Source organism: Dipodomys spectabilis, unplaced genomic scaffold (genome assembly GCF_019054845.1).
Source record: "Dipodomys spectabilis isolate Male_0828 unplaced genomic scaffold, ASM1905484v1 ptg000019l, whole genome shotgun sequence".
NCBI lineage: Eukaryota > Metazoa > Chordata > Mammalia > Rodentia > Heteromyidae > Dipodomys > Dipodomys spectabilis.
In genome coordinates, this window is record NW_024870696.1 from 23,733,383 (window position 1) to 23,759,795 (window position 26,413).

The 26,413-nt window shown below is 45.0% G+C and overlaps 1 protein-coding gene and 1 long non-coding RNA gene across 6 annotated transcripts in view; one reads left to right on the forward strand and one right to left on the reverse strand.

The window, feature by feature from the left end:
* The window catches only part of Snx24 (sorting nexin 24), a 119,772-nt gene that overhangs the window by 18,440 nt on the left and 74,919 nt on the right, over positions 1-26,413 (reverse strand). For 3 of the 5 annotated variants that reach the window (XM_042674494.1, XM_042674497.1, XM_042674498.1), the window contains exons 4-7: positions 8,256-8,350; positions 6,763-6,795; positions 6,245-6,309; positions 1,078-2,261 (exon numbers count right to left, since the gene is read on the reverse strand). In XM_042674494.1, coding sequence (XP_042530428.1) covers positions 2,194-2,261; positions 6,245-6,309; positions 6,763-6,795; positions 8,256-8,350 — 261 coding nt within the window. In that variant the 3' untranslated portion in view covers positions 1,078-2,193. Of the gene's footprint in view, positions 1-1,077; positions 2,262-6,244; positions 6,310-6,762; positions 6,796-8,255; positions 8,351-26,413 lie in introns of those variants that run through there. The other 2 variants (XM_042674495.1, XM_042674496.1) reach the window with 1 other exon arrangement.
* On the forward strand, positions 426-977 carry LOC122103829. Its single transcript, XR_006146836.1, has 2 exons — positions 426-652; positions 878-977. It is a non-coding gene; the product is annotated as an uncharacterized LOC122103829 (long non-coding RNA).

Sequence of the window (26,413 nt, forward strand, 5' to 3'; positions counted from 1 at the left end):
TTTCTCCGAGCCCCATCCTCTGGCCAGGCCTGGAATCCCAGCTACTCAGCAGGCTTCAACCTGGAGGATCTGAGTTCAAAGCCAGCCTGGGCAGAAAAGCTCATGGGACTGTCTCACCAAGTAATGAGCAAAAAGCCATGCTAGCAGTATGGCTCAAGTGGTAGAACACCAGCTGTGAGTGAGCAAGCCAAGTGAGCATTGGGACCCGAGTTAGCTCTGGAAGTGACACTCCATCTTCTATTAGCTAACAAAACTGGGCTGGAGGCGTGGCTCAGCCTTGAGCAGACAAGCCAAGTAACCCTCGGTTCAAGTTCTGTTACTGGGATACACATACGCACACAGGAAATGGGACTATCCTGCTAAATCATCCAGTATTCAATGAGTATTTATTGGCTTAATAATAAATGCTTAGAAAGAAGTGAGAGGTTTTATGTTTGAGTTGCATAAAGTTCCAGGCACAGAAGACAAATTCAAATATTTCTTGCTTTCTGTTTTTATTTAACTCAAAATAGCCAGTAACATAAAAACATTTAAAAAGTATCTGCAATACATGACTACTCAGTTATTTGGGGTTGACGGAACTTGATGTTTAGTTCTTGCTCATTTCCAATATGTACTATAACATAATCTATCATAAAATATATCCTTAAAAGTTTTCAGGGGGCTGGGAAGGTGGCTCAGTGGTAGAGCGCTTGCCTTGTATGCCGGAGGCCCTGGGTTCAATTCCTCAGCACCATATAAGCAAAAAGAAAAAAGCCAGAAGTGGTGCTGTGGCTCAAGTAGTAGAGCGCTAGCCTTGAGCTGAAGAGCTGAGGGACAGCGCCCAGGCCCAGCCCAGAGTTCAGGCCCCACGACTGGATCAAAAAAAAAAAAAAAGTTTTCAGCAGGGGGTCGACCTGTATCACTGAATTCTAATAAAAATTCATGATATAGTTATTACGCTTGATTTTAAATATTTTCTCCTACACAGAAACTTATGAGAACTACCACAAAATTCTGAATGAAATGCCCACCTATGGCACATCCATGCAGAAGGACCTATGCTTTGTTCGTGTACTGCTCAGAACATGACGGTGGAATTGAGTCACCCACACTTCACTCAGCTCATGAGGTGAATGGGAAGGAACCAATGAGGAAGACCAGACATGCTGGAGCAATGCCACTGGGTGGCAAATGCTCACCCGTGGGTGGAGGCAGAGGACCACTGCCCACGGGCGGCACTGTCCACAGCCCTCCGCAGCTGCTTCGCAGGCAAGCGTCTTGCAGGGCTACCTGGGATCCTGGTGTCAGAAGGTGTGTGTTTCCCCCTTGTTTTTGTCTGTGCTGCACCTCGGCTTCAACGCAGGGCCTCGGCCTTTCTGCTCCAGGCTCATGTTCTACTCCTTGAGCCACGCTTGCACTGCCAGCCTTTTGCTCATTAACTGGAGATAAAGTCTCACAATCTTTCCTGTCCCAGGCTGGCTTCAAGTCAGGATCCTGAGACCTCAGCCTCCTGAGTAGCTTAGGGTTACAGGCAGAGCCGCCAGCGCTGGCTAAGTGTATGCTTTGTAGACAGACTCCCTGCAAACCTACCAACAGCATCAGCCGGTCTGCAGTCATGCTCATCTCTCCCAAGATAGAGGAAACTGCTGTGTGTTCAGACTTCCAACATGGCACCTTTCCAAAGGGCGCACACAGACGGCGGAAGCCATCCCAGGCGCTGCACGTGTCAGTCACCAGGCTGAGCTGTGTAAGGCGGGATTCTGTCAGAGTCATGAATTCCCAGTCTGGCTCCTTCTTCACGGTTAGGCCGTGGTGTCTGGGAGCCTCCCGTGATGCTTACGCTCCCACTCGAGGCAAGGCAGAGGAGTGAGTAACGTGCTCTGAACAGAAAAGCCAGCAACGCTGCTCCACCCGAGACACAGGAGCTTCGGCTGGGAGGCAGAGCGCAGCTTCGGGGTGGGACACGTGGGCTCACGCAGGCTCACGCGGGCTCACGCGGGCTCACGCGGGCAGCCACCATTTGCTTCGAACACTGCGTCCGAACCACCTCTTGGGTTCTGTTTTGAAAAGCGCCATTCACATGGAGACATCCTGCCCTGAACTACTGGGGCTGGGGCTGAATTTCTCCCCTAGCTCGAGTTGGGTCCGTGCAAGTGAGTTTGGCAGATATCGGTTTTCTGGACTACGAGTTTGAAACTCTTCGGAGGACTTCTACCTGGGCTGCGGATGGGGGTAAAAGACCCCGTGGAGGACTCCTTCGATAACCACATTTGGAAAGTCTGCAAAACAAAAGGAACACTGCTTTTCATAAGGGTGTCCATCAAATAACGGTATTTTGCAGCCTTGAAACAGAAAGCCAGAGCAGCCCACAGCCACAGCCACAGCCACAGCCACAGCCACAGCCACCGCCTGGGGTGGGCGTGGCCTCCCAGCCGGCCCTGGGTGTGCCATCCAGCTATCCATCACTCATATCTGGGGCTGGAGACACTCTCTCTCCCGCCAGGCTCTGCAGGAATGTGTGGCCAGATTTGTAGCCTATTGATTTAAGGGATGTTCTAATGGTGAACACGGCTAGGCCAGCTCTTTATCTGAATGTTTTCTCACAAGGAAGATGGATTACACTGGCAATTCAATTTCTAACAAAATCTCAGTATACTTGAAGGAATTCCCAGATTTCTACTGGGAATACTTGGCTGCAGTTTTTCCACTGTGGTTTACAGCAGCGTGGAGTCTAAATTGTCTTGAGTATACTTGTTCTGTTAAGGTTCTGCTCTCTATAAAAGAGCAGAAAGAGGAGGCCGGCCTTCTTAACCTAAAAGGGCAAATTCTAATCAAAAGCTATCCTAGTCAACTTAGAAAATCAGCTCTGTTTTTATTGGCACTACAAAGGAAACCCAGAGGTACAGAGCACTGAGTGTCACATTCTGGGTATCAGAGCAGGAGAAATATGAACAGCTTTGATTAAATGAGACCCAATCTCTTTCTTGGTTTAAGTGTGTGTGTGTGTGTGTGTGTGTGTGTGTGTGTGTGTGTGTGTGTGTGTGTGTGTGTGTGTGTGTGTGTGTGTGTGTGTGTGTACACCAAGGCTTGATCTCAGGGCCTGAAGCTGTTCCTGAGCTTTCTTGCTCAAGTCTGGTACTCTACAACTTGAGCCCCAGGCTGGCTTCAAACCATTATCCTTCCATCTCAGCCTCCTGAGTAGTTATGATTATAGGTATGAGCTCCTGGTGCCCAGTCAAAAGTTTCATTTTTAAATTTCAATCTATACATAGTCACAGCTACAAGTTATGCTAAAGCCAAGCATAAATACATGCTTCTTTAATAATTATGTAAGGAAACTGAGCATACCAGTACTGTAAGGCAGAGAAAAATAAGTTGACTGATCATGCTCTATAGAATAAGTACTGTGTTGTATCAGGTACTAAGGATTTCAGTCTCATTAGGAAGGCAGCAAGACTTCAGGCAACTATGAGGCAGGAAGAAGCGAGAGAGCGTTCAGAGACCCCAACAGAAGACAGGCAAGAAGAGTCACGTGTGAAGAGGCTGGAGGGTAGAGGGTGCCGAGAGATGCCTAAAACAACAGAAATCCTGGCTTTACCTGCGACTCTACGGAAGGGATTTAAACCAAGTGAGATGGCTTAAATTGTATTTTGAAAAAACGACACAATGTACACACACATACATGTGTATGTGCACATCTATCTATCTATCTATCTGAATATACATATAACATCAGTTAAATTATGGGACTATTTAAGAGGAGAAGGGGAAGCAAAAGGGAAAAAGAAAAGGTATATATTATTAAAACAATGCAGCTATATATGAAAAGAGCATAATGAATCTCAGTCAAGCTGTTAGTGATTTGGGTTGGGGGCAGGCAAGGTAGAAGGCTCCATTGAGTAACAGGCCCCAGAGAAGGGGGCTGTGCTACCACGGCAAGTGAATGAGGAGGAATATGATCCAAGTAGTTCATCTTCACGTGTAAACATTGAAGAGAAGAGAAGAGCAAAGAAGATGACTGGCTGTCACGCACACGAGTTCTAAGTGGATACAGGTCAGTCCCATAGCTGTAGTAGCTCTCGAGGGAGATCATGGTGGAGGGTAAAGGGAAGCGGATGGTTTCTCAAGAATGAAAGAAGGCCGGGCGCCGGTGGCTCACACCTGTCATCCTAGCTACTCAGGAGGCTGAGATCTGAGGATCGCGGTTCAAAGCCAGCCTGGGCAGGAAAGTCCATCAGACTCTTCTCTCCAATAAACCACCAGAAAACCAGAAGTAGTGCTGTGGTTCAAGTGGTAGAGCACTAGCCTTGAGCTGAAGAACTGCGGGACAGTACCCAGGCCCAGAGTTCAAGTCCCATGATCAACAAAAAGGGGGGAAAAAAAAAGAATGAAAGAAGTTACCTAACAGTAGATTAGGTGTGATGAACGGTAGGAAGAGAGAAGCCCCCCGGGGGCTGCTGAGCATGTGGCCTGCACCTCCAAGGGGAGGGGAAGAAGACCCAGATTGAGAGGGAAAGAAAAACCATCAGCTAGGCTCCAGTGGCTCAGACCTGTGGTCTCAGGAAACCGAGATCTGAGGATCATGGTTTGAAGCCAGTGAGGGCAGGAAAGTCTATGAGACCTATATTGGCAAGTTGCTACCAAAAAGCCAGAGGTTGGAGGTGTAGCTCAAATGGTCGTGTGTCAGCTCTGAGCGCAAAAGCTAAGGGACAGGGCTCCATCTGGCAGTACACACACACACACACACACACACACACACACACACACACACACACACACACAAAATAAAAAAAAAACAAAGATCATATAAATACTTTATAAAAATACTACCTAATGCCTGGCGCTGGTGGCTCATACCTGCAACCCTAGCTACTCAGGAGGCTGAGATCTGAGGGTCATAGTTTGAAACCAGCCCAGACAGAAAAGTCTGTGACTCTCTTATTTCCAGTGAACTATTCAGAAAAAGTCAGAAGTGGCACTGTGGCTCAAGTGGTAGAGCACTAGCTTTGAGCAAAAGAAGCTTAGGGAGAGTACCAGGCCCTAAACTCAAGCTCCAAGACTTGCACCAAAAGACAAAAGAAAAAACAAACCACCACCACCACCAACAAAAACCCAGCTGCCTACTGCAGCTGCCTAGGTAGCTTTGTGAATATTTACTAAATACAACATTAGCATTGCTAGGCAGAATCACATGTATCTCTGTTAAACACGGGCAGCTGAGCGCATGCAAGAGGCAACTAACGACTCCACACTGACAAGACCTTACAGGAGAACCACTGAGATGACACTCTTTATAGCGATGGCAGCTCTGTCACCAGGGTGCTAGGAAGGGAAAGGCTGGAGTCTTGGTCACAACCAAGAAGGAAAAGCGGGTGATCTGAGTGAGTGTGGGCACACAGCAGTGCTTTGTCTCTTTCTGGGGGTGAAGTTTTGCTGTCAGAAACAAGGAACGGCTTCGGAGGCTCCTTTCTCTATTGCTGTCTATTCAGCATGCTGTTTTAGTGCCTCTCGGAAACAAAGGCGGAAAACTTACCAGGCACCAAGCACAGAGGAGAATTCAGGCAACAAGGTCTGTTCCCGCGCAGGTCCGGTCTCACACCTACCTGGACCCTCATGTTCATAGTCAGCCTGTGCTAATGCCACCCCTGCCTATTCTCAGGGTTGCTGGGAAAATTAAATGAGATGATGTCTGCAAATGTGCCTAAGTCAACATTTTGAGAAGGACTCTGGGGAATTGGAATGGAGAAAGGACTCCGGCTACCGTATTGATCTCAGTTATACTTCAATCAATTAGTTGTGTTTAAAATATACAACGTCTAAAAATCATAGACTCCACCGTGTAGCATGCTATAGTTTAAATGGACATTGAAAAATAACTGTGACACATCTATGCAGTTTGGGAGAAAGACAAGATCCGAGTCTGGCTATCTTGATTAAAAAAAACAAAACAAAACAAAAAAATGAGCAGAGACCCGAATTATACCACAACGTATCAAAGAAAACAAATACCCCTTCCCTCTGATCCCTTCCTACTCTAATTCAAAATAGCCTGGTCAGAGAGAGAACGAAAAATTACATTTCCTCTAGAAAGGCCGGCCCCAATTAAAATTCTAAATGTCTCTTACACCAAGAGCACTAGTTTATTGGCAGATTATTAAACCTTGGACCAATGTCACTCTGTTAGACCTGTATTAAAAACGTGGTTTATGTGGTGCAGGGTCAGATCAGTAAAGAGCTGTTAGCAGATGACAGGTTTGATTACCGCTGGCTACAGGCAAGACGAATGGATCCCTGAGGAACAGCAGCACTGGCTGGTGGGACAGTTTGCTGGAAAGGTCAAGAACAGGCATGTCAGCATCAGAGGACGACGGTAAACAGAAAACACTACAAACTAGCTTTGAGGGGATCAAACTGCCCAAGGTTTATGCATCTACCACAGAGTGTGTGAAGAGGAGCAAACACATCTACCAGAGCGGGTGAGGAGGAGCAACTCCAGGGAGAGGTGGCAAACCAGCCCTCAGGGTATCAGCTCCCTGTGCTCAGGGAGCTCTGCCCCACAGATACGGTCTACAACCTCTAACGCACTCATGCTGAGATCCTGGGGTATGGTCTCCCAGAAAACAGCATGCACACTGTGCCTACCTGTAATTATAATGGGGTGCTCCCCTCACTTCTTCATCAAACGGTTATAATCATAAAACCAACATTCATGTCACAGGCATTTTTTTTTTTTTGTAACAAAACAAAAACAAAAAAAGCTCTAGGACTAACGAATCTTACCTCGACTCTTCTGATTCTGTCTCATCAAAAGATCTAAAATTGTTGTAAAAGAAGAAAAAAAAAACCAGACCAAGTAAGTCAGTTAGGGCAATGTTTGTGTCAACAATGAAAAAAATTACTAGGATTTTTAGAGCACTGAGTTGGAAAATATTAGGAAAGAGGGAGGTGGCAGGGGACAGGGAGGGGGAGGGGGAGGGGAGGCCCGTGAGCTTGTCTGAAACTATGGATCAGCAGGTTGATGACTCATCTCAAGAAATCCAACACTAGAAGACTCTTGCGTTTCAATTTTCCTTAAGATCACTTCAAAATCCTCAGGTTTCATGATCTGGATTGACTTTGCACAATGGAGAAACTCACGCGCCATCACTGTCTCTTCTTAAAATACTCAACCCTCCCAGTGAACACATGCACCCACCTCGACACCGACCGCATAGACTGCGGGGCAAGCGTGGAGTATGATTAGGGGTTTGGGCACGTGGCTGAGTATGTACAGCTGTAGGGAGGCTGGGACGGGGTGAAGCCCTTCCCCGCTGCTGGTACCTGGACAGATTGTATTCTGCAGGAGGGTGAAGCCTGTGGCAGCTGGCCTCGCCCAGGCATGTGCTTGGAGCTGGGTAAGGGGCTGCTTGCGGACTTAACTCTTCTTTTTTTGGTTGTCCTGGGGCTGAAACTCAGGGCCTAGGCGCTGTCCCTTGAGCGCTTTTACTGAAGGCTGGCACTCTACCACTTGGAGCCACGGCTCCACTTCTGGTTTTCTGGTCGTTAACTGGAGTCTCGTAGACTTTCCTGCCTGGGCTGGCTTCCAACCTCAAGTCCTCACATCGGCTCCTCCTGAGTAGCTGGGATTATAGGTGTGAGCCACCAGTACCCAGCAGAGTTAATGCCTCCAGAGAGCTTTTTCCAGCTGCTGTGGTAGTGAGGCCTGGCTCTCTGGTGGCAGGGACTGGAGTCTGCATCCAGAGCTTCCATGTTTGCGAGACAAGCTACACGTCAGAGGTGGAGGAGGGCTCACACAGTGCAAGGCACGGGTCTGCCTGGCTACAAGGGAAAAGATCTGGGGAAGGGTGAGTAATTCTTGTGTCTCTGTGTAACCACGAAATGAAAGGAATTGGATAAAAGAATCTGAAGGGTGATTTTAGCTTTAGAATGATACAAATATGTTAGCCAGGGAGTTGTAGGCTTGGCGGACATATCTACAGGTAAACAAACTATCCCTAAATAGGCTATCTAGACTCGGTTTCCTCCAGGTAACAGCTCTCTGGGCAACTTGGAAGGTCCTTATGACAAAGCATGACTTACAGAGCCTTAGCCGGCTGGCTGTAGGATGGAGATAAGGACTTAGGGGAAAAATTCCTTAAACTCTAAGTGGAAGCAAGCAAGTGTGACCCAACCAAGACTGGGGCCCTGCGGGGACCATGATGAGATACTTGCTAGGCTAACCACTTATCCCACAGCGACCTACGCTACAGATCCAAGACAGAAACAGTTCTCACCCACAACTTTCGGCCTTTGGTAGAGAGGGCAAGTGTCTGACGTTGAGGAAATCAAGAAAGAGTTTGGGAAGTTCTTCATTTTCTAAAATGACAGCCTGTGAAAGAAGAACACAGAATTAGAAACTGAAATCAAGGTTGCTAGGCAATCAATCAAAGGAATTTTATCCAAAAGTCATAAGTGTCCATCAAAGTCCTCACCAGCAACAGCTCTCCCCACCAATGGAGGTGTTGTACCTATGTCTCCCCAAGAATCTGGACTGACACAGCCATGCAGCATAAGCAGACACTGTACTTCATTCATTTATTTATTTATTCATTCATTCATTCCTTCAACCAGCTTTGATACAGTACCTTCAACCCTTGAAATGCTGGCTCACAGATGAGACGGGAGAACCAGGAAAAATGGTCCATATCTGAACGAAGATCCTAACCCAGAGTGAGTATTTTAATACATGTTAATTCTACTGCCAAGATGTGTAGATCAAATTTCCCTCACAAAATGATAAAGTGGCCTAGTATACACATCTTTTCACAAGAGACTGTCATGAAATAATTTTTTCTAACTGGAAGACTAGGTTTACCTCCTTAGCTATATCACCTATTTTGGTCTAGGATCAGATGACATTGCCTTGTGGACAGCTCTACAATTTTACTGCTAACTGTAAATCAGGGTATATCATTTTTAAAAATCCAGTTTTTCCGTTTAAAGAACTCTGCTAGGGCTTGGAATGTGGCTAAGTGGTAGAGTACTTGCCTAGCATGCATGAAGCCTTGGGTTCCATTCCGTAATACCACATAACAAGATAAAGCCAGAAGTGTGGTGCAAGTGGCAGAGTGCTAGCCTTGAGTAGAAGAAGCTCAGGGATAGTTCCCAGGCCCTGAGCCCCAGGACTGGCAAAGAGAGAGAGAGAGAGAGAGAGAGAGAGAGAGAGAGAGAGACAGACAGACAGAGAGACAGAGACAGAGACAGAGAGAGAAAGACAGACAGAGACAGACAGAGAGACAGAGACAGAGAGACAGAGACAGAGAAAGACAGGGAGAGAGACACAGAGAGAGAGAGAGAGAGAGAGAGAGAGAGAGAGCGCATGCGCGCTCTGCTAATTAGCTGGAATAATGACATAAACAAGTCAGTACTCCAAGGTCTAAATGATAACAATTTTTAGGGAGAAATGGATGGAAAACAGAATGTCTGTTTTCACATATACTTGAAAAGAATCTGTCAGCAAGTGTGGCCTTCTAACAAATTTGCCACCTCTCCCTCCCTCCTCCCCACTTTTTTTTTTAAACTCAGACTGGCCAAAAAGCACCAAAGATTGTGTGATAGGCTCTGGAATGAACAAGACTCTTTTGCTAACTCACCATGGGTAACTTTTTTCCAGTAGACCATGTTCTTAAAGAACAATGAATGGAGCTCCTTCTTATAATCCTAGCTACTTAGGAAGCTGAAATCTGAGAATCTACAGTTAGTTAGAAGCCATCCCAGGCAGACAACTCTGAGAAATTCTATCTCCAATTAGCCAGCAAAATGCCAGAGGTGGACGCAAGGCTTAAGTGGTAGCGTGCCAGCCTTCAGCAAAGCAAGCAAGACTGGGAGGCCCTGGGTTCAAATACTGCCACAAAACAAACAAAAACAAAAACACCCGAGAGGAAGGGAAGCAGGCAATTACACCGAGTATAACGATGACCTCAGTCAATAGTCCACGCACACGCAAGAAAATAGAACTAGGAGCCTGAAGGCGATGGATGGGGAAATGCAGGGGAGAGACTAACACAAGGATGGCGGATCAAGGTGTACTGCGCATACACAATGGGCAGGTTAACTTGTAACTCCTCTGTCCAACCATTTGAAGATTTTAAAAAGAAACCATGGAAGGAGGTGGTGACATGTCAGGACCAACCATGGAAGCCGATGCGAAGACACAGAACAGAGGATGAAAGGCAGGCCAAGTTGCGCGCACACATCATTTGACATGCGCGCTTGTTTTCAGCCCTCTTCACATCTTGAACTGCCTCATTTCTCATGAGGTTGTGGAACCCCGCTACCCAGCCACACCCTGAGGTGTACACAGAGTCGGGGATGACCCGAGCTGTCAGTTCTACTAGGCCTTTGTGGGTGGGACTTGCTACACCAATGCCCAATCATAGTGCTGCTTAGTCCCTAGAGACAGGACTGCCTGGGCCTAGCTCCATTCCTCCTGGTGCACCGTCACCTCAGAAGAGTAAGAAATAAAAGAGAAGAAGAATTGTGATAGGGAATTCTACTTCTTATTAACGAAGTACTTACAAGTACTCGCTAGACATCTATCATATGAAGCACTGGTATGGTGCAGGGATCAGAGGCAGTAGAGCAGAGGAGGGGAAGGAGCCTTGTGAAAAGCAAGTAAGCTCACACCAGTTTAGGTGACCTAGAGTAGTACAGTGTTGTAGACTCAAAATACTGTACCATTCCTGAATGATTCCACCCACTCATAAATAGATAATAGGTACTCTGGGTCCTTGATCGTGAAAAAGTAAAAAGTTCATAAAATTAAGGTGGGGGTAAAACCCATCCTCTGTCCAAAGACTTATTTTTATACTACTTCAGTTAAGTTCCTTCGAAGCCTTTGAATGTATCTGCTACTTCTCCCCAAAGGAATTTTTTTGAGTGCCCAGGTCATTATTTTAGTGGCTAGAACTCAGAAGTTCTAGAAATCATGATATATATGCATCTCCAAGTAAGTTTTGCAATGATACCAGAGGCAATGGTTACTGACCTGTTTCTAGCTCTCTACTTAGGAAGACAATGCAATACCTACTGAACAATAATGCTTACATGCTGTGACAAGTACTGAGCTGGTGGCCCGAGCCGTAGTTTTAATTATCTTTACAAGTGGTAGCTTCAGATTTCAAAAAGAAATGAGGGAGGGTGCCACCATCTTATCTCCACCCCCACCTTTTTAAAATAAATTAAATCAATAACAAGTGTGGGACACTTTTAATGACCTGAACTACTTAATTTCCAGGATCTTAAGACATGCCATCCATCACAGCAGTATGGAGCAAGACATGTCTCGAGTGTTCCGGGGTTACTTTGGTTTTATTAATGCAAGATTTAGGGAATTTTAACAAGGTGAATTGTTTATTTGCCTTGACAGATTGGCTTGCAATGCACTGGCTACATCTATAGCATGATCATTAATGACAAAAGACAGGCAAAAAGCTGTTTACACTGCAACATGGGGACGGGGAATTAATCCGCTCAGCCTCTGAGCTCTCCAAACAGATGATCACATTGTTGGAGTTAAGACATTCTGGCCAAGGCAACACTGAAAACTCCAGAAACTTGGAGCCTTTGCTTTTGTTCCTTGAATATTCTCAATTAATATTTTCCAGAAAATCAGGAACAACCATTCTTGAGGATTTAAGAGTTCTAAAGAAAGCAACACCGTGGGGAGAAGGAGAGGTTAGTTAAGCCTTCAGTTATGTGGGGCAGGAATATTTTCTAAACTCTGTTAAGACAGCTTGTATGAAAAGAATTAATGCTTAAATCCAAACAGAGATGTAGGGTAATAGGGCAGAATTTACCTAATTTAATATAATATGTACAAGTGAAACAACTGTCATTAATTAGTACAGAAATGCAAAAAGAGGAATTAAATTAGTTCAACCCAATCTTTCGGTTCTTAAACACATGAGCTCACTCAGGAGCCTCACAGAGATCCACTTACGTCTTCTTCATTTCTTGAAAAGCTTTGGGTGAAGAGGGACCCCCCTCCCCTCAAAACCTGCTCAGAGCTGCACCCCAGCTTACTCTCGGTACTCAGGACCCTGGTCTGGCTTAAGTCACCTAGCTTTAAGCCGCAGATAAGTTCTTAGTTCTTACATTTTTGAATGCCAAACTATCCTTTCCCATTATTTCAGACTGTTTGTCTTTCGTCTTCGGTGTTACTCATCTTCGCTGTTACTCATCTTCGTTCTTTAGAAGTAGTGTGGTGTACCGAGCTGGGCTTCAGAGCCAGGCCTGGTTTAGATCTGTCCTCTGTCTGCTTTCAGGAGACTTGGGAGAGATGAAAGGCGACGGCTCCGAGCGTCTCTGCCATACAACCAGCATTCAAAACACGTCCATGCTCTTTCCTTGGAGAATTTTTGCTCTATCAGATCCCAACAACCAATTTCATCCTTTGTGGACGTTCGGACTATTATCTAGCCAGCGCACAGGCTCCCGGCCCTTTAAGTGCTGAGCAAGGCACTTACGCATGTGATTGGGCTTTTAGAACAGATGTTCCCAGACCTCTGGCCGTCATGGGAGAACACCTGCTTTTCGCTCAGCCCAGACAGGCATACTGCTGGGCACCCTGCTCGGGCCTGGAACCGGACACAGGCGGATCTGTGCTGTGTGCCAGCTTCCCCAGGGACAGGCCTGCCTTGCTCCCGCAGCTCTCTTCCCCTGCTGGAGTGTGCGCTGCCTCCCAATTAGGGTTCATTAATGCTCTCAGCACTGGGCTGCGGCCGACGATGAAACAGGATGGAACACAGTCTGCCTGACAGACTCCAATCTACTGCTTCCCCAGTTCAGGAAAGGAGTTCCTATCCACACTGCCATGTTCTGTGTCCTGTACATATAACTAAATATATATATATATGTACCCGTTAGCCAAGGACTGGTGGCTAAAGCCTATAATCCTGGCTATTCAGGAGGCTGAGCTCTAAGGATCTAGGCCAGCCCAGGAAGCAAATTTGAGAGAATATGCTCTCCGATTAACCAGCCAAAAGCCAGAGGTGGAGATGTGGCTCAAATGATTAAGTACCAGTCACGAGCAACAAAGCTGAGTGCAAAGCCTCACTACTGGCAAACACAACGTAGAACAAATGTGGGGATATGGGCCTGTGCTGGACACGGACAGTCCTGACAGTTGATAGGCTGTGGTAGAAGGATCGCGAGTTCAACACCAGTCTGGGCTACACAGTGAGGCCCTGTCTCAAACAAACCACAGGAAAAAATAATTGAGGAAGAGCCAGAGGGTAACAATGAAAATGTCTGCATAAAAAGAGTCCTCTGATAGTGAGTGCCAAGCATGGAATGAGGCAGCAAAGGGTTGTGGGAAAGAAGAGCCCTTGTTAACTGCGTGCTCTGTGGAGGAAGGAGGAAATGGATACAAAACCCGTTCCATGGCGCTAGAACAAGAAGACTGAGCTCCACAGGCTGGCGGACCACATCCATAACTCTAGCTACTCAAGAGGTTGACAGCTGAAGATCACGGGGCAAAGCCATCTCAGGCAGGCAAATCAGTGAGATTCCTCTCTAATTAACCAGCCAGAATCCAAAAGCGGAAGTGTGGTTCAACGAGTAGGGTGCCAGCCTTGAGTAAAAAAGCTAAGGGACAGGGCCAAAGCCCTGTGTTCAAGACTCACTCTAGCATGAAAACAGAAGGAAAAAAAAAACACTGAACTGTCTCAACTAGCAGGAAAGAAATCTCCCTCACTGAACAGTAAACTGGCCAAAGTGGGTCAGGCACGGGAGGAGGCGGCGAAGTAGCTACATGATGTGGGCCTTTAGCCCCTGGCAGACGGGCAGTGCTACAGATGAGCAGTAAAGTGCATCAATACAAGTTCCACGTAGATTAGCACTTAGAAATATATACCAGATTATTAATGTCTTAAGACATAGAGTTAAGTAACTGTGATAGGTGACATAATTCATATTACGACTTCAAAGAGTTTTGCTTTCTTTTTTCTTTTGTATTCAGTGCCAGTACTGGGGCTTGAATTCAGGGTTTGGATGCTATCCCTCAGCTGTTTCATTTAAGACTGGTGCTCTACCACTTGAGCCATAACCCACTTCTGGCTTTTTGCTAGTTAATTGGAGATAAAAGTCTCACTGACTTTTCTACTTGGGGCTGGCTTTGAACTGTAATCCTCAGATTTCAGCTTCCTGAGTAGCTAGGATTCAATGCACTTTGTAAAAGGCAAAAGACAGTTTTCTTTTTACAGTACTTTTCACTTTTGTAAGTATAAATGACTATCCTTAAAGTAGATCAGCTCTTCCTTCAGAAATATTACTCTAAAAAATAACTAGAAAAAAAATCTCCTATAAAAAGACATTTGCCAAAAAACAAAAAACAAAAACAAAGACAAAATGGCCTGAATGGGGTAGAAAAACAACAGCAAGACTACCACATCAGCTCTCCAAACTTGATGTTTACTCTGAGAGAAATGTCTTTTTTATTGAAAAGGTGTAATTATCATCATGTAACACAAATCACAAAAATCCCAATTTTTCCACCTTATCAGCTTCATAAAATCACGTTCCCAAAGGACGCCATTGATTAGTTGCACATGCTCCTTCGGTGACATCCCAAATACTTAATTGTCAGTCATCTTTTCTTCTCCGGGAAGTAAAATGCAGTCACCAAATTACAGAGGGACTTGTTCCGCTGTAACCTCCGTGAGCCGCCGTCATGCGGCAGAAAACACTGGGAAAATATCACAGAATAACGCCGGCCGACAGGGGAGACATATAAACACTGTAATGATTTCCCACGAGTTTCCATTTTCGAAAATTGTCACTAAAGCAAGGATAAACGGTGACACGTCTCCGCCGAGGACACGGCGAAATCGAACGCTGGCATTCTAGTTAGGCCCAAACCTACCCGGCAGCCAATTATAACAGGAACAGAACATCTTCTTGAACACTTGGATGAGACGACTTGGCTATAACCTTCCATGCGCACGCTGCACAGAGCTCTCTCACCAGCTCAGGGCCTTCCATTCTGCTTTCAAGACACACACACACACCCATCAGGATTGCTCTGAACTAGAAGGAACCTCCAAGTCACACATGCAAAGAGGTTTACCAGCAGCCCTGCAAGCCCCCTTTTCTGTCCCACCCATGTTTGCTCTGCAAGGCCTGGGTTTTATTGTTAAGGGGGGCGAGGATGACAAAGTTCACCTGCCAGTTCCCCCTCTTTCGCCAGGAAGGGCTGCTTCCTGCTGTAGCGGCTTTCAGAGGTGTGCGAAGCACGGGGAGGGAGAAAAATCAATAGCTCCTGCGGCAGCAAGTGGGCCACGATGCCATCCCCTCCCCCGGGAACGCCAAGGACCAGCTCGCCCAGCCACCGGCAGCCTGTCTCCTCCACATCCCTGCACGCCGTCCCAGCTTCATGAGGGAGGTTAGCAAAGAAACAAGCAAGCAGACCATCTAAGAAAGGCCCCGGGTATCTGAACAATAAACCACACAGGCTTCTCAAGAACCCAGAGCACCACAAATCCTTCTTCAGGAGCCTAGGACACCGGTGCTCGCTTGTGAGGATAGCCCAGACCTCGTGAAAACTGCACTAAGCATGAACCTTGAACAAACACAGGCTACTGATTCACTGGGCTTTCGTGACCGTTTCATAAATCCAGCACTTAGCACTCAATGCTGCAAAGGAAGAATGTGTACACAGAGACAAGGTAATCTGGTGTACTGCCTTTGTTGAGACTAGAGTTTTGTTGCTCAAGCTGTCCTCGAACTCAAAATTTCCTGTCTCTCTGCTTGTCCAATGCTGGGATTGTAGGCATGTATGTCCAGAGGAATATCATCACTGGTGATGTGGTTAAAAAGACAGATATATTATACAGTGTAAAACCGTAGGAAGTGGAAACTCAACTCTGATTTTGAGTTATTCTAATATCAATGCATATGCTGTGTATGTTTCTGGATTATCTGTTTATATAAAAACATTATCTTTTACTAAGCACCAGCATCATTCTTTGGGTTTTGGGGTTTTGTTTTTGTTTTTGCCAAACAGACATGGTCCTGAGCTCCCAGGGCTTAGTATCTGGTAGTGAATATGGTGTCTGACCCATCACTGCCCCGCAATGTGAAATTGTAAACTGAGTCAGTACCTTGAGAGGAGCTAGTTAATTAGTTGACACATTTTTTAGAGACTGCCAAAGACAGAATGGAATGTGTGGCCATTTGATCCACGGGATGTTACTTCTGCTCCAGCTGTGGTCAAAATATAAACGAGATCATGCCATAGATATACATATCTAATACCCCTCCCACCGTCCAGCCACGTAAAGATGACCTGGTAAAGATGACCCAATAGGGAGAAAAGTATTAACTAGGTCTAGTTTAACGACTTTCTCATTTCATCCTCAACTCCTTTTCAAATCTACCCCTTCTGTCCTTCTTGGGTGCTTGCTATTTTCTTACGGCTTTTGGCGAAGTGTTCTTTCATTTGAAGCTCTGGGGAGTCCCTCCTGCCGGCGGGGTGGGGTCAGGTGGCTTTCAGTCACCTCAATTCCTTTCGTCTGTGTTTCTAGCTCTGGTTCATGAACCCATCTTCCGTCCAGCCTTCTCTGCAGAGCCCACGGTGGGCCAGGTGCGAGGATGGCCTTCCAGAGTGGTTTTCCTTCCTTTCTAGGAGGCAGGTTTCAAACTGGGATCCTCAGATTGTAATCAGCTTTGAGCCAATACCAGTTTTCTAAGGGAGAGCTTCAGAGAGACTACGAAAGTCTGAAAATTCAAGCTCTAAGCACCCAAAGCAACATTATTAGGAAGCATTAGAAAACTTCTGTCAACGCTCAGTGGATTTTTTCATAGAGTTGTGGACGACACATGGAGTTATGTCACATCATTGTGATTCAAGAAAAAGAAATCAGAGCTTCTATTTCTAATTACAAAACAAAGAAGTCTATCTTTTTAAATGTCTAATGTGTGGATTCACAGCAGAACAGGAATAAAGCTTACTATTAAATATACATACATTGGCTCAAACATTTTTTATGGATAAAGACGCACAGTTCTAGGCCAGCAGACTATGTCTTTGACTTTAGTTTACGATAGCCAGAAAGGCCCAACCTATCCACCTAACACTACTGGTGTTATCCTAGTGGTGATACCCTAGCTCACCTGTAGGCAAGTAGGTACACGCACAGCTCTATTATTAGAAAGACCCTTTCCACCCACTTCCTTTCAACTGGCCGACTCCTACTTCAGGTCTCAGTTCATGACATCTCCTTAAGTAGGGCTGAAGTTGTCTTTTTTTCCCCTATAAAATAATGGAATGATTTAATGTGATTTAATAGTGCTAGGTTGAATTAGATTAATTATGGACAATTTTTGGTGTGTGTGTGTGTGTTCTGCCAGTCTTGGGGCTTGAACTCAGCGCCTGAGCACTGTCCCTGAGCTTCTTTTGCTTAAGGCTAGAGCCCTACCACTTGAGCCACACCGCCACTTCGAGCTTTTTCTGTGTATGTGGTACTAAGGAATCGAACCCAGGGCTTCATGCATGTTAGGCGAGCACTCTACCACTAAGCCACATTCCCAAGCCCTAATTATGGACAACTTTCATCTACTGAATACAGCGATATTCATGTGGCTTATAACAATAATGGCAAGAATATGTATTTAATGTGTCCTCTGTGTCAGGCTCGTGATTATATTTAATGATCACAATGCTATGAGACGTTATCACTATTCAATTTCCATAGATGAGGAATTTGGATCTCAGAAAGGCTTAGTCACCTGTGTAAATATTCTCAGGAGTGAAGGGGACACGTACTGGAAATCTAGGTCTCTAGCTCCTAACTAATGTCCTTATGGCTTCACTGATTCACCAATGGAGTCATTCATGCTACAGTGCTGTCCTACACAGATTACAGTATTGTGCTTCCTTACTGAGTTTTCTTGTAATGCTTTTAATCTTTTGAAGTATATATTGTTCTACTGTATTTATAAGCTTAATGTAGTTGAATACTCACGCAATCTGCTACTCAGCAGGCTAAGATGTGAATGACAGCAGTTCCAGGCAAGCCCAGGCAGAACAGTCTGTTGAGACTCTATCTCCAAAATAAACAACAAAAAGCTGGGCTGGAGGCATTGCTTACATGGTAGAGCACCATGGTACCAGAACAAAAGCTTTTTATTTCTGTTGGTTGTGGGGCTTGAACTCAAGAGCCTGGGCTCTGTCCTTGAGCTTTTCAGCTCAGAGCTAGCTCTCTACTAGTTTGAGTCACAGCTCCACTTCTGGTTTTCTGGCGGTCAAAACTAACTTACCGGGTGCCGGTGGTTTGCTCCTGTAATCCTACTCAGGAGGCTGAGATCTGAGGATCACAGTTCAAAGGATCTGGGGCAGAAAAGTCCCCATGAGACTCTTCTCTCCAATTAACCACTCAAAAAAAGAGCCTGGATTTTAATGAGATTTCCAATGAGCGCAGCCCATGCTTGTTGAATAACTGATAAAACAATCTACTCTCTCAAGTCACATACATTCCTCCAACTACCTAGTTCATTTTTCTGGTAATTATATTACATATTTATTTTGTGCTGGTACTGGGGCTTGAACTCAGGGCCTGGGCACCAACTCTTAGCTTTTTTGTTCAAGGCTGGCACTCTGCCACTTTGAGCTACAGCCTCACTTCCAGCTTTCTGATAGTTAACTGGAAATAAGAGTCCACAGACAGACTTTGGAACCGCAATCCTCAGATCTCAGCCTCATAAGTAGCTAAGATTACAGATGTAAGCCCTAAGCTGGCTCGTCGGGTTTACTGAGCATTCTCATTCTTTATAAACTACCACTGCATCTCGTTCTTTATAAACTGACCACCGTGTCTTGTTCTTTATAAACTGACCACTGCAACCAGGTTGCAGCTCAGCTGGCTGACAAGTGTTCTAATTTAAATGGATCAGGCCTTCCTACACAGACATGTTCCTACTACATTATAGTTAAGACTCATTGCATGGATTTACACATTTTTTTGAAATGAAGAATTTGAAAATGATCTTATATTTCTGGTTAAAAACACTGCATCAAGTTCCCTACTTAAATGCTACCATTAGTTATACCCTTAATGTTTTACATGGATTGGATTAGGAACCCTGGATGAGCAAAGCTCAGTAGAAACACGGGGGAAATGGCTCAGGAGTATGACAAGAAACTTGATTCCGGTCTTCAGAAGAAGAAGGAAAAGTGGCCATGGTGAAGAAGCCTCATAGGACGAAAGCTAAAACAATCTACACAGGCAACACATGGAATTTCACGCATCCACTAGAAAGGAGGATATTATAGTATTTGTACAGAAATGGCCTTCTGTGTGCTATTCTTTTCCTTCTTCTTTTTAAGACACAGCCTTTCTTGCATATTCTCTCTGATATGCAGAAATTAGACCTAAAATGCAGTGGGATATGAAAAATTACACAGGATTCTAGATACTCACACACAGTGAGACCAAAAGAAGATACTCTTAGAAGAGAAACACAAAGGTGCAATGCCTACATGCCTCTTCATATTTATATAAAATTATATATGGCTTAATCCTAGCTACTCAAGAGACTAAGATCTGAGGACCATGGTTCAAAGCCAGCCCAAGCAAAAACGTCTAGAAAGCTCTTATCTCCAATCAAACACCAAAACGTTGGAAGTGGAGCTATGGCTCAGTGGTAGCACAACAGCCTTGAGCAGGAAAGCCAAGTTCAAGCACAAGGCCCTTAACTCAAGCCCCAGTACTGGACATGGACATATGGAAAAGAAGGGAGGGAGGGAGGAAAAGAAAAAAACTGGAAAATTAAAGCAAGAGAAATGTGTCCAGCTAACTCAGCAGGTACCAGACACATAGCAGGACAGTAAGGAAGTCAAGCTTACAGTAAGGGGTAGACTAACCAAAGAAAAATGTAAGCGGATGATCGAGAAAGATGTCCCTCAAATAAAGCCTTGTAAACCAATCATGGCTAATATGAAAAAGGGCTGTTACATTCCATCTATTTTTACAAAGGATTGTCTGAATCACTGTAGAATGTCCATGGGGAATACTTTAGCATTGTCTGGTGGCAGAAAATGCAATTCTACTTTTATAGGTCTTTTTTAATCACACATTTTATGATCTTTTAACAGTCTTATATTAAGAACAATTAAAGAGAGATAGCAAGGGTTCGCTCTAATATTCTAGGAGGATAAAACAACTCTCTCTCTCTCTATATATATATGTATATATATATACATATATATATATTTTTTTTTTTTTCAAATAGAGGTTTTATAGCTTGATGATACTGAGTTTGAGGGAGAAACAAGTTTCTGGGTTTTTGCTTTTTAACTGCGGCCTGAACTCAAGGCCTAGTGTTCACGCAGCTTGATTTCTGGGGGTGGCCATGCCTCCAGCTCAGCTTCTTACTGGTTAACTGTAGTGTGGTGTGGGGCAGACTTTTCTGTCTGGGCTGGCTTCAAACTGCAATACTCCAGATCTCAGTCTTGTGAGCAGCAAGGATTTTTTCCCTAATTTGTTTATTCAGACTGTCAATGGCAGTGTTGGTGATTTTTACATATGCATCATGTTCACACCCTACAGCGGCTGGGATTGCAGGCATGAGCACAGGGCCTGTCTGAACCACCGTCTCCGTCAGCATACCACCTGGCCTTTCTGTCCAGTCCACTGACTGGCTTCATCCCCCTTGAAATTGTCTGCCCTCCTTGTTCCGGTTGATTCGAGAAGCCACCATCAGCACCAGCCCCCTGAAGCCCCTCCAACGCCATCAGTGCCCTGTGCTCAGAACAACCCTGCCGGGCTGAACAGCAGCATTGCCTTGGCCACGCCTCTGCCCCCAGCTGCCAAGCCTGAGACCCTCACACAGGATGAATGAACACACAGGCTCTTATTTCTCTGTGTGTTTAGTCTCTGTCCACTCTTGCTTCCAGTATGTCTCATTCAGGACCCCGTATCTCCGTCTCCTGAGTCCCTCCTTCCTTCTCTTCCCTTTACTTCTGTCCCCTCCTCTTTTTTCTTGCCTGCCCTTCCTTTCCTTTCCCTCTCTCCTATTTCCTTCAATAGTTCTTGCTATATAGCTCAGGCTAGTCCTGAACTTGAGATCCTCCTGCTCTGCCTCCTGAGTGCTGGAGTTACAGGCCTGTACCCAGCTCCACACGTTCGCTTTAAGTTCGAGCTCTTCTTTTCCAACACAGTGCAACCGACTTGTGACTTTTCTGTGGGCAGTGGCGCTGCCCTTAGCTGGCATCCGTCCTACCCTGGCCCCCAGGCGCCGATCACACGCCAACCGTGTGTGACCTAGCTGGTCTTTGGTGGAGTTAGACAACGTGCATCTCTCATGCCGAGGTTCTAAGTTCTGCCACTGCTCTAGAAGATGCTAGATTCTGCTCCTCCAGTCTTCACAGGCCTTCCTCCATCCTCCGTCCCAGCTGCTGAAACGCTCTTCAAGCTTTGGGGAAAACGCAGGCACCCCTGAACCATCCTCCTCCTCCTCACCCACCAACTCGGCCTACACTACCCTTCTCGCCAACTCCCCTTCCTGGCCTACGCATCAGGAAGGGCTTGCCTAGCAGGAGACGGCTCTTGGCCCAACCCTCACTTGTCCATCATTTCCTTTCCCCTGGTGCTCAGGCCCTTGGCTCTGTCCCTTAGCTTTGCTGAAAACTAGAACACTACTCCTTGAGTCACAGCTCCCCTCTGGCTTCGTGCTGGTTAATTGGAGATAAGAGTCTCAGAGACTTTTCTGCTTTGGCTGGCTTTAAACCACGGACCTTTGATCGCAGACTGAGGAGCCAGGATTACAGACAGGAGTCACAGGTGAGGCGGGCTCCCAACTCATTCTCTCCCTGGCTATTGTGCTCTCTCTCTCTCTCTCTCTCTCCCCTGCCCATTCACAAACTGCCTTCTCCTCCTCACCCTTCTATCCTCCACCCACTGGTTGTGGCTTTCACCTGTCCTCCTTCAACATAGGGATCAAGGTTCAAAACCAGCCTGGGAAGAAAAGTCTATGAGACTTTTATCACTAATTAACCAGCAAGAAGCCAGAAGTGGAGCTGTGGCTTAAGTGGTAGACTACCACACTTGATCAAAAAAGCTCGTGGAGGTCAAGCCCTAAGACTGACATACAAAAAAATCCAGCAGAGAGAGAGAGAGAGAGAATGTTTTACTAAATGAAATGTCTATTTAGGTAATAGTTAATGTTTTAGCCATTGTAAATAAGTTAACTCTTAAGAATGGATTTAATTTTTATTATTATTCTTGCATTTACATTGAATATTCTTTTAATTCTATGAAAGCTCTCTAGGTAAAATCTAAGTGATTTCTCTTAATCACCCATGTAACAGACAGACTGATTCTCCTTCCCAACCTGTGTATGACTATACACATTTCTCTCAACACATATATTACGTTGTAGTAATTTTTTAGACATCCGAATGGCCAACCTCACTTCCTCAAAGGCAAGAATTCTACATCAATAATTGGCTCTGTGCCAGGTAATACTAGCAGATTCTAAGGATCTACTGATCACTGTCATCTTTCTTTTAATAGGTGGAAGGCATGCTCCACTTTGTGGTAACTGAAATTTTTACTCCACGAGAAATGCTTTTGATATCTGAAGTCATTGGCAATTGCTCACAGTAATTTGAGTTCTGTGGTTGTTGTTTTTATTTCTGAGACAGTCTCAGAAAGGAACCCAGGTTGGCCTCCTTTTCAGTAACAAACAATGAAGTTGCCAATAATTCTAAATTTTTGTAAGACACAAAGTAATTTGATCTGTATATTCTCTAAGCAAAGTAGAATATAGGTAAGTGTGCTAAAAGAACCGGTTCTGAGAGCAAGGGAAGGGGTAACATCATCCAAAAAAGCAATGTACTCATTACCTGACTTACGTAACTGGAACCCTCTGCATATCACCTTTATAAGGACAATTGAAAGTATTTTTAAAAGGACTGGTTAAGACAAAGGGTTAATGGAAGGTTCTCTGAGGGTCTTCAGCTGAACTTCCCCGTAAGTTGGAAGGTCTCAGCAGGTCTCAGGCGGGCTGAAGCAGCCCGTGCCTGCCAATCCCTTTTTGCCTGGAATTTCCTGCTACTGAGGAGGCAGGAATGGCATTGTCAAAGAAAAGGTTTCAACTACCCACCAGCCCCTCTTCCCTGGGAAACAAACGTAGTCACTTGCCAAAGGAAATAATGACTAAGTCTCAAACAGAGTGAACATTAAATTACTTTCTTCCTGCCTTTTCTCTGTCCCTGCCCTCTTTTCCTTTCGCTTGATCACCTGGGAGAACAGCTTCCAAATGCCACAGTTTAAAGCCACTTTCAAAGGAGTCTACATTTCAGGAGCAAGTCACCTTCCAAACCTGAGACAAGATGGTGAGCAGATAAGCATGATGGGTAAGAAAAGGAGGGCCAGCCATTTGTTACTATGAATTTCACTTTGAGATTTCAAGTTCCTAACAAAAATTGTGCCATGTGCTAATGGCTCATACCTGTAATTCTAGCTGCTCAGGAGTCTGAGATCTGAAGATCGTAGCTCCTATTCAGACTGGCCACGGAAGACTGTGAGACTCTCATCTCCAATTAACCACTAAAAAAGCTGGAAGTGGATCTGGAACTCAAGTGGTAGAGCTCTAACATTGAGCAGAAAAACTTAGAAAAGCCTAGGTCCTGTGTTCAAGCCCCAGGACGGACACACACACACACACACACACACACACACACACACACACACACCAAAAATTATGCAAAATGGATTGGATGGTGTTGGTTACAAACCATGAATTTATTATAATATGTGGGGCTGGAGATATGGCTCAAGTAGTAGATCGCCTGCCTAACATATGAAGCCTGGGTTGAAAGCTTGATTTGCATACCTTGTGTATTTTATGGTATGCCAGTTTAACCTCAATAAACCTGTTTAAAAGTACTTTCCTGCCATCTTTTCATTTTCCTGTAACTGATATCCAAGATTCTGTTGGGTGATTGATTGGTGCTGATCAAGGGCTGTGTTGAACACAAACATGAATGAACACGGCTGATGCACAGCACAGTACCACGAGAATGGGGAGGAATTTGTTTTCTGATGAAACAAACTTCATTTTTTATATTTAATTGTAGGCTAAGATGGAAATACTATTTAGCTACTAAAAACATATAAAGTTGACACTAATGGCATGTTTTATCTGGATTGGGACATATCTAAAATGAAGAATTATGTAGATTTTATTTTATTTTATTTTATTTTGGGTCCAGTCGTGGAGCCTGAACTCTGGGCCTGGGCGCTGTCCCTCAGCTCTTCAGCTCAAGGCTAACGCTCTACCACTTGAGCCACAGTGCCACTTCCGGCTTTTTTCTTTTTGCTTATGTGGTGCTGAGGAATCGAACCCAGGGCCTCATGCATGCAAGGCAAGCGCTCTACTGCTGAGCCACCTTCCCAGCCGAATGATGTAGATTTTAATAACTTAACCTCTAGTAGGCTTAGGTAATCCAATTCTAAGACTGCTGTGTGTGTTTATGTATATAATATGTATATATTACATATCATTATCACAGTCTTTTGGTTTGGGTTTTTTATCTTTTTTTGTGTGGGTGGGTTTTTATTTTTGTTTGCTTTTTATTTCTGAGACAGAATGTTACTACCAGGTTAGTCTTGAACTCTCTCTCTCTCCTCTTGCCTCCAATTCCTAAATGCTGGGATGTACGGGAGTGTTGTCAACATGCCTGGCAAAAACAGTGATAGTTTTGCTTTAATGTCCACCCCCCACCCCTCCACGATCACCACAGTGGTGCTGGTGCATTGGTATAGATGGAGTGCTGGTAGCTTGGTTGTGATGCATTCAGCCATTTATCTCCCTGACAGCATGGCCTCCACTTTAGCCCTCATGGACACCACCTTTGTTTGCTTGAGACCCGGCAAGAGCCTCACCGATGGCACACGCAGGCCTTGTTCCCACCCATCCGTGGCAACCACGCAAATCCTTTTGAGCCTGAGAGACGTCATCACCACTACTCTTTCCTTGCTAGACGGAACATGGAAAAGGCAGAGTGAGTATTCTCTGCGGCACACTAGCCTCGCAGAAGGGCCCGATCTCAGTTCACCACGTCAGCCAGTCTCACGGCCTGAATCGACACCCTGGCATTTCAAATATGTCTCCTTCACCTTCCACCCTGCAGCACGTCTCTGTGTGAAAGGTCTGAGAAGTTACTCCAGATTTCTAGTACTAGAAGGCCAGGGAAAGAAGCGCAGAGTCCAACTCATTTTTGTGGGAGAAGCAAAGACATTACATTTTATCTGCAACATCTTTACGGTCCGCGTGGGTGGAGGGAGAGAAGCGTTCACCGGGGACCAAGCAAGAGGAGCTGCAGTCACCAGCGAGGAAAGTATATCACAAAATGACCCCACTGGAAAAAATAAGTGTTCCAGAAATGCTTGAAGTGTTTCAGAAATGTTTTCAGAGCCCGGAGCTGGTGGTTCACGCCTGTAATCCTTGCTACTCAAGAGGCTGAGATCTAAGGATCATGGTTCAAAGCCAGCCTGGGCAGGAATTCCACATGAGGCTCTTATCTCCAATTATCAACTCAAAAACCATGCTGCTGTGGCAGACAGCTCAGGGACAGCTCCCAAAACTGAAGAGAGCCTGGAAAGTCTTGTCTCTAATTAATCATCAAACTGGAAGTGGAGCCAAGGGCCAAGTGGTAGAGTACCAGCTTTGAGCAGAAAAAGCTAAGGGACAGTGCCAAGGCCCTGAATTCGAGCCCAAACCAGCACCAAACAGCAGCAGCAGCAGCAGCAACAATAACAACAACAACGCTTTTATGACAATTATTTGCGACAGTACATTAGAAAGATCCCAGAGAAAATGTGCAAAGTTCTGTGACTACAGGCCAGTGACTTCACTCTAAAGTTTTTGCGTATTTTACTTAATATTTAAAACGACAAATTTAATGAAAGTATAGATAAACATGATTAATGTGTCTTATTGAATAACAATTAAATATTTTATCCTGTAAATCTCCTTACTATCTGTTCATATTGTTTTTGACAAGAGGTTGTTGGTATTTAATTCAGGAAGGGTAAAAACAAAATCCACATTTGCTAGGTTAGCTTACCCTAGTTTTTTGTTTTTTTTTTTAAACATATAGAGTCGTTGTTGGCTGTTGCTTCAAGGAAAATGTTTATAAATTCAACATGTTACTACCTCTTATGGAAGGACCGTTCAGAAGCCAATGTGCCTGCTGACATAGGTATCAGGACGGAGGCTGGGCCTGGTCAGTGGAGTTGGTAAAGGCAGGGTGCTGCGAGGTCCATCTGAAGATGACCTAATTTCCCCTTAAGGCAGCAGGAAAGGTTTTATTTAAGTATCACATGCTCCCGATTAGTATTCTGTGATTATTACTCTACTTGTTATTCACCGGAGACATCTGCATAAA